The 10,771-nt window shown below is 52.4% G+C and overlaps 1 protein-coding gene across 1 annotated transcript; it reads right to left on the minus strand.

Annotated features, from left to right (window-relative positions):
* Positions 1 to 3,059: 3,059 nt before the first annotated feature.
* Positions 3,060 to 3,864, minus strand: LOC124662374 (NAC domain-containing protein 48-like). Its single transcript, XM_047200220.1, has one exon. The coding sequence runs from the start codon at positions 3,862 to 3,864 to the stop codon at positions 3,259 to 3,261; it is 606 nt and encodes a 201-aa protein (XP_047056176.1). The 3' UTR covers positions 3,060 to 3,258.
* Positions 3,865 to 10,771: the final 6,907 nt, after the last annotated feature.

Below are 10,771 nucleotides of genomic sequence, written 5' to 3' on the forward strand. Positions count from 1 at the left end.
CTCCTCGAAATACAGGGAGTAAAACCACTGTCTAAAGATCACCTGGCCAAGGATGTGCAGCTCCAACACCCTCCCCTTGGTGGTCCAGTCTGTCAAGTGGTGGCCTTCTAGACCACACAACACGCAAACCGGGAGGAAATTATATTTGTCCTGAAAGCGGCTTGACCTGCCGCACTTGAAGCACTCCATCATCGAAGCAGGGGCCCAACCAATTTTTGCGTGCCGGCGGTTCCTTGGACAGAGCCCGGCGATGCCTGGCGTGGATGGCTTTTTTTCTCTCTCCGCGATAATTTTCCGCGGCTCAGCCCCCATCGAGCTCGGTCACGGGAACCAGCGCCACGATATCCTCATGCGCGCGACGAGCGTCCTCCCACTTCTTCTCCCGCTCAACCCACAATGGTGGCCGCGAATTGTCGTTGGCATTATCCGTCAAGCCCCTATCTCTTGTTCCGTTCTGCAAGTGGGCACGATCTCAAAGTAACCTCCATCTACTCTGACCGGCCATTCCGCACCGTGGGACGCTCCTCCAGTCTCCTCTTGTTGTGGGCTTGGTTCCCCTTCCCCATGTTGGTGCTCCATGCCCACCACCTACGCGAACGAGCGCGTGAGGGGTGGCGGGATCAGAGTCAGCATGCGCATTTGTTCTAGGTCAAACTTTTATTTTTATTCTAAGTGTATCGGTAGTATGTTGTTACTCTTTTTAAAGGGTTAGTCAAAATTTTAAAAGTTTGACTTGGAAAAAACTAAAAGTACACTTATTCGGAAAAAAGATTGATATCACATAATATATCAATTTAAGTATCTACGCAGCCTAGATTTCCAATTGGGGCCAATGAGAGCAAGAAAACACAAGTTAATGGGATGTTAGAGATTTATCTAGATTTTAATATATCTATACACCAAAGAGTATCTAGATACATCTAAATTTACACAAACTTAAGACTTTTTTATTGATGAAGGTAGTACTATTTTTTCCTAGTTTTCTTTATGTTCTGTTCCGACAAAAACTACCCAAGACGGTCCAGGAGCGAGCACCAGACTGAGGGACCAGCAAGCTCTCCACCCGTTGCAGGACAAGCGTGCATAGACGAGCAAGCAAAGCACAAAGAGTCGATCGAGAAGAGCATCAAAAGGACGACTCATTTCCCCTTTACTTTCTCTCTCCACCCCTCCTCTCCTTGAGAGTATCTTCGTCCTCCTAGCCGGCCGGCGTGCCATTTGGGAGGAGTTTCCTTGACTCCGGTATGATGCTACACATCCACTTTGCTTCAAGTGGTATAGTCCCCGGCGGCAAGGCGGATAGCCTTTTCTGGAGGTCCCAGATCTACAGTGAAGAAGAAGGGCCGGATCGCTTTTTCCCTTTTTCTTTCTAGGGTCCTTCTTCCAAATAGTGAGGATCATGTTGTAACCTAGTTTTTCTTTAAGGTCCTCTTTGTAATTGTATGCCCACTGCACTCTTTGGGTGTTTGGGAAATCCCAAAATTTCGGGACGGGAAATACGGGAAAAATATTTCGGGTTCCATAAAATGACACCCGAAAGTGCATCCTACTATATGATCCCCGACAATTCGGGTTCGGGGAAATTCATGAATAGCCCGAATACATACTAACAAAAAGAATTGACAGTAACAAGCAGTGTGTCAGCAGCGTCCTTCAATCGACGCGTGGGTCGCCGGAGTTGTAGCGTGCCAGTGTCCACAACGAGGCGAGGAGGATGGTGGGAGGAGGTGTCCTAATCGAGCGCCGATGACACCGGGGAGGTGTCAACGAGGAGCAGACGACTGCGAGGGAGTGCAAGAGGCCGCGAGCCGTTCCGGTGGGAGGGCCGTGACTCACAGGCGAGGAGGCACCCCCACTTCTCGTCTAGGTCGTGGCGGAATGATCCCCCAAGGTGGCCGCAGTCCCGTCGTGTTCCTCGATCTGTCTCACATGTGGGTGAGGCAATGGCGGCTGGAAACATGGAATGGGGAGGTTGGGGGAGGCGGGTAGTGGGGAGGTCGGGAAGAGGCTGTGTGCGCTCATGGTAGTCTAGGGTGACAGCTCCACTTGGGCTAGACTTAAGGTGTCTGGGCTTTCTAAATCAAAATTGTTAATGGGCCTCTCGGGATATTCGGGATATTCAGGTGCCAAAACTACAGGCCGAAATTCCTGAAATAATTTTGAGAATTCGAAACACCTTCCTAAATAAATGCTCAGGCTTTTCTATACAGGTTTAGGACCGGAAATTTTGGGTTCATGCTTTAATAAATGCAGCAACCAGGTCTTTCTGGACCCTACGTACCTTGTTCAAAAAATAAAAGATAAGAGCATCAAAACGTGCATATTGTCTGTGCCCAACACAAGTGTACAACATACAAAAATTCACCGGACCAAGGCATCATTCGCTTCCAGACGAAGATTGGAGGCGCCGCAAGGCATCTCCAACACTCCAACGTGTTGGACACCAACACGAAAAATAGTCGCTGTCTGTCCGTCTGCACTCCTCATTTTTTTACTGCAAGGATCTGTCATGCATTGATTAGGAAGAAGAGAGAAAAAGATGTCTGAAAAAAATGTCATTTCTGTGGTCAGGAGTGACCAGCACATGGATCTGCCATACACTAAAAGGAGAACAATTGAGGATGCATTCACGATTTTAGCTAAAATAACTATGTGTTGTACTTTTGTTGCTAGGCTAGTTGTCAATTGATAGTTAGACTTTGTTGCAACTAATTAGAACAAAAACTAGTGGAATGTGCCAAAAGTCTGTTAATGTGGTGATAAGTGCAACGCTATGAACAGAACATGCTGGAATGTGCAAAAATTCCCTCGCGAGCAAGCAAAGCACAAAGAGACGATCGAGAAGAGCATGGAAGACGTGCGTACTGTCTGCGCGCGACACAAGCGTACAACATACAAAAGCCAGCAAAAGTTCAACTCACCAGACAAGGCATTGTTCACTTGCAGGCCAAGATCGGAGGCGCCGCAGAGGTTTCTGTTAAGCGCAGATCAAAGTGTCAGAGTAGACGCGGCACACTCCACTCCACACTGACACTACCGACGAGACCAAGATGGGCGACGATGAGAACAAGAAACATAAATTAATGGATTTATTACTACTCACAGTATTTTCTTGATTCCTTTCTTTAACCATCCATCCACACACACACACACGTCAAAGATGGAGTGGTTGAATCCAACAAGGTCAACCATCCATTGCCTGAGATCTACTACTATCACCGAGCTCGCCGGTCGCGCGGTGGCCAGGTGCCCAGCTAGCTAGATGCTAGCTAGAACAAGCGAGCGCCGCCGGCTGGACGGCTTGCCGGCGTTGGTCCGGCAGCTCCGCCGGACGTGGCAGAGCACCCAGTACTCGTCCTCCGCGCCCTCGTCCGCGCGGCGGTAGCACAGCGGGTCCGTGATCTCGTACTCCGTCATCACCCACCCGGTGCTCCGCCGCCCCTCCGCCCCGCCGAGCACGTAGAAGCCGTACCTGGTCCTGGACCAGCGCGCCACCACGCCCAGCGCCGTCACCGACCGCCCGTGCTCCCGGTTCCCGCTGTGCATCCACGAGCCCCCGCCGCCCGCCGGGGTGCGCCGCACCACGGCGTTGCCCCGCCTCCGCGCCGCGAAGAAGTACCCGTGCCCGCGCTGGAGCAGCCCGTGCCGCGCCAGCAGCTCCCACGGCGTCGCCGCGCAGGGGTCCGCCTCCACCACGGCGCCGGGCACCCGGGGCGCGAACCCGCGCAGCTGCGGACGCAGGAAGTGCAGCACCAGCTCGTCCTCCGAAGGCTCGAAGTCGAACCCCACCTTCTCCTTCTCCTTCTCCTTCTCCGTCTCCTCCTCCCCGCCGGCGAACAGAACCAGATTCTTCTGCTCCTCCATTACTCTAGCTAGTCTACCCCTCGCTGGGATGAAGTCAATGCTGCTGAGGACAAGATGCGGCGAGGGACAGAGACAGCTAAGCTGAAAAGATAGCCATTCGGCACGCACTTCCAACCAACCACCCGCTACCATGGAGGCATGGACCTTTCCCCTTTCGGCCCAACACGACCTACTCGATCCAGCCCAATCTGGATCGCTGCTAACAGCTTCCAGCATGCCCAAATCTGGTGATTCTCAACAAAAAAAAGTGACCAAATCTGGCAGTTTTTTTTTTCCAAAATAGGGATGACCCTAGCCTCTGCATCAATAGATGCACACAATTTTTTTATTGCATAGTTTAGTAACTCATAGGTTTACATCTCATGGGTCACATAAGGTGTACATAAAAATCAACAGGCGAAATAAAATCAATACAAGTCGTCTATGCATCTTTTAGTCATCTAGAAAGCCGCTAGCCACCTTGGTTGAAGATATCACATGCAACCGTCTCCCGATGGGTACACCCAGTATCCATATGCGCACTTTGCGCTTCTAGAAGCAACGCTCTAGTTGCTCATCGATTTTCTGTGTATATAAAAAATATGGATACGACCAAGACACACGCTCTAGCACTCTCTTCTCGTATCACTTCCCAGCTCTAGATGCCATTGTCCTCCTTATGGTACTCGAGGAAGTCCGCTCTTCAATCGCTTCTTCTCTAACCTCTATGTAGACCGCATCTTCCTGCGTTGTCTCGCAGCCTAATTATATGGTACAAGGAAACCTAATTATACTGTACAAGGAAGAGTAAAGATGGTACTCAACATGTCCAGGAATATGAGATGGTGTTTGATGCACTATCACTACTTAGAACAGCACAATTCTCAAAAAGAATGCATTTTGCAGGATAAAAGAGTCAAATTTTATCTGAATAACTAGTCCCCTATGGACTCATTTCCTGCCGCCTGCTCGCGGTTCCAGCAAGGAACATGGAGTGACAAGTTACACTTTTTACACTCTCGGGAGGTTCATTTGACAAGAATACATTCCTCCTATAAAAGTCCCAAGAAGACCCGCTCAACCAGGCCACTTCAAGGGGGCAAATTCATCTGGTGCGTCCGTTTCCACCATACAGTAAAGGGAAAAGATACGTAAAAGCGCCGCACCGCCCTCTTATCCGTGCGGCGGAAAAAACGATTGTCTACTTAAGGGCCACGCACCACATGCCATCGTGAAGTACTCTCCACCGCTCATTCTCTCTCTATCCAAAACAACCACGGGAAGCTCCGTGCAGGGGAGGTTCCACGAGGCTGCTGCCACCGGCACACGCCTGGGCACTGGGCAGAAGGCCGCCGCGCCGGGGGAGGCCACCGCCGTCGTGCTAGCCTCGATGGAGGCCGCTGCAGCCGGGCACGCGCCGGGGTCGCCGCCGCCGTCGGGCTGGCATCGAGGCCGCCACCGCCGGGAGCACGCCGGGGGGAGGTTGCCGCCGTCGGGCTGGCATCAAGGTCGCCGCCCCAGGGAAGACGCCGCCCCAGGGAAGACGCCGCCCGGGAACACGTCGGGGGGGGGGGTTGCCGCCGTTGGGCTGGGGTTGGGGCAGGCCCCCCCCGCCGGGCCCACGCCGGGGGGGGTTGCCGCCGTTGGGCTGGTGTTGAGGCAGGCCGCGGGGCACTCCTCGAGGGAAGCCGCCGGAGAGAACGCGGCAGGGACGCTGCTGCCGACGAGCGTGAGGAGTCGCTAACGAGGCGAATCGCAGTCTGTGGGTTCCACACCTCAAGAGGTCGTACCATGGGGAGACGCCTCCGAGCACCTCGGCCTCGGCGGGCAGATATCCGCCGCACACGTTTGGGCGCTGCAGCATGGCCGATGCCAGGCACCTGCTGGCAGTAAGATGTGTTTGTGAGCCAAAACCGCTTTGAGGGCGAGCACGCCATGGCGGGGCTGTTGGTGCTCACATGATGACATGCACCAGGGAGAGTAGAAGCTGCAAGAAACGGTCGTAGAAGGAAGCCGAGCTCTATCCTCTACAAAACGTGAGTCTTCCATGTTTGTCATTTTTTGTTGATAATAATTTAGTAGCTACGGCTAATTTAATCTGGCAATCGTGCCTAATTAATCTGGATACTGGCTTGGCAAAGATGGTGGTAATTGCTTAATAGGCTATTAATCTGGCAATCATGGCTAATTAATATGGCTAAAGTGGCTAATTAATCTGGTAATTACTTTGTCAAAGAACATGGCAATTGGAGTAGGTAGACAATTTATCTGTCAATTCTGGCTAATTAATCGGGCAGTCTTGGATAATTATTCTGGTAATTGTGGTTTTGCAAAAAAAAACATGTTGCTAGTTAATCTGGTACTAGTTGCTAACAAGGTTAATCTGATGATTAACTTGATTTAGAGATAATCTGATAGTTGCTTCTTATAAACATCCTGGTATTTTTTCTGTGTAGGCAATGATGTTTAACAAGTGAGCAAAATCAAAGACCCGAAAAATATGTCCCAGAATGAAGCAAATTGAACTTATGGAGCTGCTGGAGAGCCGCTGCAGTTTTCTGGTGTTCCTGTTTCAAATTATGAGATTTGGTTGTCTATATATCTGGCCATGGGCAGCCCGGCCCGAACGGGCCGGCCCGGCCCGGCCCGAAATTCCCGGGCTGGGCCATGCCTTATCTGTCTGCTGGGTCGGGCCTGGGCCTAAAAATTTGGCCCGATGAGTAACTCGGGCCGGGCCTGGGTACTATTTTCAGCCCGAATTTGGCTCGGCCCGGCCCGGCCCGACCATCCTACCTCCACTTTCCACTCAGCCCACCAAGCACCACACAACCTAACCAGCAAACCCCACGTCTCCACGACCCCCATCCACGCGCAGTCGCGCACAACCGCACAATCCCCAGTTCCCCACCCAGATAGAACCCTAGCAGCTGCCCACCAGCACGTCCTTCCCGTGGAGCGCCGCCGCACCTCCGTCTTCGCCCGCAGCCGCTGCCCCTCCGTCTTCGCCCGCAGCCGCTGCCCCTCCGTCTTCGCCCGCATCCGCCGGCCCTCCGTCGTCCGCGGCCGCCTCACCTCCATCCTCGCCCGCGGCCGCCGATCTGCATCCTCGCCCGCGGCCGCCGCCCCTGCATCGTCTGCGGCCGCCGCACGTCCATCCTCGCCCGCGACCGTCGACCCGCGTCCTCGTCTGTGGCCGTCGACCCGCCTCCTCGTCCATGGCCGTCGACCTGCGTCTTGTCCTGCAACCAGCCGCACCTCCGTCCTCACCCTCAGCCGTTGTTGTCTTCCGTCGCCCACGCGCAGAGATGTACGGTGGTTTTTGGCAGATCTCCGCTTCCGTAAACGATAAAACAACCGTATTTTTGCTGCTCAGGATCGCTAGGAAAGTATCATTGTCGGGCCGTCGGGCCGGGCTACGGGCCGTCGGGCTTCTCATCGGGCCGGGCTCGGGCCTAAAAAATTGTGAATCCCGTCGGGCCGGGCCGGGCCTGGGCCTGAACTTTAGACGTCGGGCTAGTTAAAAACAAGGTTTAGGGTTTTGGTGCTTAGGGAAACATCCCAGCCCGTTCCACATATATATATATATACATGACCAATACAACATACACGTCCGTATACAACACGTATAGGCGTGTGCTACAAGTAAGACAGAGTTAGATGACAATTACAATTCTAACACTCCCCCTCAATCTAAACCGCTATGAACAAAGGTTAAGATTGAACCGGAATCTATCTAACATCTGTCTAGTGGCTGGCTTAGTAAACACATCAGCCAATTGGTCATGAGTGGATATGAACCTGACATCCAAGTCACCAGCAGCAACTCGCTCTCGCACAAAGTGAAAATCAATCTCTATGTGTTTCATCCGAGCATGAAAAACTGGATTCCAGGTATGTCGCCCCTAGATTATCACACCATAATATGGGAGGACGCTGTCGAACAACACCAAGTTCCTTGAGTAGAGAATCTACCCAAATAGCTTCAGCCGCTCCATTAGCCAATGCTTTATACTCTGCCTCGGTACTAGATCTCGAGACAGTAGGTTGCTTCTTTGCACTCCAAGAAACAAGATTTGGACCAACAAATACTGCAAACCCGCTGGTAGACCGCCTATCATCAACACATCCAGCCCAATCGGCGTACGTAAAAATACGATGACGGTAGATGTGGACCTGTGGAAACGTAAGCCTGTTTCCGGTGTCCCTTTGACATAACGTAGAATTCGCTGACATGATTCCCAATGAACATCCGTGGGCTGTGACAAAAGCTGACAAACTTTGTTGACAGCGAACGAGATATCCGGCCTCGGTATGTGTCAAATACGCAATCCACCAACTACAACTGCGATACCGATGAGCATCATCCGAGCCGAGTGGAGTACCGGTGCCTCTAGCTAAAGTCTCGAGATGCGAGAGTGGAGTGGTGGCCGGGTTACAATTCTCCATGTTCACTCGATGAAGAAGATCAAGTGCATACTTCCGTTGAGTCAAGGTTAGCCCCCCTGAATTGTAAGTGGCCTCCAATCCAAGAAAATATGACAACGGGCCCAAATCCTTGATAGGAAAATTACTGGAAAGAGCTCGAACCGGAACATCAACAACCTGCGGAGTAGAGCCAGCAATGACAATGTCATCGACATAGACCAGCATAAAAATCTGCACTCCAGCGCGTGAGTTGAAGAACAAGGATGTATCCGCTTTAGAAGAGGAGAAACCAAGGCGATAAAGAAGCTGACTCAGGCGAGCATACCACGCTCGCGGCGACTGCTTCAGACCATAGATGGATCGCTGAAGCTTGCAAACATGAGAGGGATACCGAGTGTCCTCGAAACCAGGCGGCTGCTGCATATACACATCCTCAGCCAAGAACCCATGCAGAAACGCATTACTGACATCCACCTGCCGGAGACACCATCCGCGAGAAACTGCGAGAGACAGTATAATACGAACCGTAGCAGCCTTCACCACCGGGCTGAAGGTATCTCCATAGTCAATCCCATGCTGTTGTGTAAAACCACGCGCAACTAACCGCGCTTTATGCTTATCAATGGAGCCATCCGGACGATGCTTCGTTTTAAAAATCCACTTGCTGCCCACAATATTGACACCAGGCGGCCGCGGGACAAGAATCCAAGTGCCATTCTGTTGAAGTGCATCAAACTCAGCAGTCATCGCCGATTGCCATGCAGGCTCACGAAGGGCTTCGCGATGAGAGGTAGGAGCCGCAAAGAACGCCCGGCGACGCGGATCATACCGCACGGTACCATCTGTGTACGTTTTCTCTTTGCGAGTCTGGTCACGGTGGCGCGTTACCATGGCATGTTGGTTCACGATGGAATCAGCCGAAGACGGCGCGGCTGCTGGAGACGCAGCAGCAGGCGCGAACGAAGCAGGAGGCCGGCTCGGCTCGCCGATGCTGCTCAGCGGCTCGCTGGCGCTGTTCAGCTCCTGCGCGTGCATGGGCGCGCCATGCACGTCGATCACAGCAGGCACAGGAGCGCGGGCTTCGATCGCCCCACCATCGACGGACTCAAGCGGCGAGCTGTCTGGCACATGTGGAGAAACAACACTTGGAACAGATGGATCAGTAGACAAATAAGACAGATCATAATTCCGCACTGGTTCACTAGTAACTGGTTCATCAGACGGAAAACGAATGGCTTGTTCAAGGGTGGACACATCAACGGACACGCCAGGGGTGGCAAACGGGAAAACCGACTCATCAAACACCACGTCACGGGAGATGTAAATTCTTCCTGTGGTTCGATCTAAGCACTTGTACCCCTTATGCATGGGACTATACCCCAGAAACACACACATCTTAGAACGGAATTCTAGCTTATGAGAGTTGTATTTGCGAAGACTAGGCCAACAAGCACACCCGAAGATGCGAAGAAAGGAATAGTTGGGCTGAACATGCATTAGGCGATATTGAAGGAGATATGCCCTAGAGGCAATAATAAAGTGGTTATTGGTCGGAGTGAGTACTCAACCATGTCCGCATAGTTCGCGAACCGTAGGGTGACACACTTAAGGTTTGATGTTGAAATGGTAGAACTTGAATATGGAATGGAGTTCGAATATTTGTTCGGAGTCCCGGATGAGATCCCGGACATCACGAGGAGTTCCGGAATGGTCCGGAGAATAAGATTCATATATAGGAAGTCATATTCCAAGTTTGGAAATGATCCGGTGCATTTATGGCAGGTTCTAGAAGGTTCTAGAAAAGTCCGGAAGAAATCACCATGGAAAGTAGAGTCCCGGAGGGACTCCACCTTGCATGGCCAGCCAACCCTAAAGGGGAGGAGTCCAAGGTGGACTCCCCTAGGGTGGCCGGCCAACCCACCTCAAGGAAAGGTGGGAGTCCCACCTTGGGTAGGACTCCCTCCTTGAGTAGGTTTCCCACATATGGGAGGTTTTAGTGTTGGGGTCTTATTCGAAGACTTGGACTAGAACTCTTGGGGCTTCCACCTATATAATGAGGAGGAGAGGGAGGGGGCAGCCACTCTTTGGCTCAGCCTTGGCCGCACCCCTTAGAGGGCCGGCGCCCAACCCCCCTCTCTCCCCAAACCCTAGCTTCTTCTCCTCCTCCACTTCTCCCGCATATGCTTAGCGAAGCTCCGCCGGAGATCTCCACCGCCACCGCCACCACGCCGTCGTGCTGCCGGATTCAAGGAGGAGCTACTACTTCCGCTGCCCGCTGGAACGGGGAGAAGGACGTCGTCTTCATCAACACCGAACGTGTGACCGAGTACGGAGGTGCTGCCCGATTGTGGCACCGTGATCAAGATCTTCTACGCGCTTTTGCAAGCGGCAAGTGATCGTCTACCGCAGCAATAAGAGCCTACTCTTATAGGCTTTGGAATCTCTTCAAGGGTTAGTCTTGATCATCCCCTCGTTGCTCCCATCTTCTAGATTGCATCTTGGC

Source organism: Lolium rigidum, chromosome 6, assembly GCF_022539505.1.
Source record: "Lolium rigidum isolate FL_2022 chromosome 6, APGP_CSIRO_Lrig_0.1, whole genome shotgun sequence".
NCBI lineage: Eukaryota > Viridiplantae > Streptophyta > Magnoliopsida > Poales > Poaceae > Lolium > Lolium rigidum.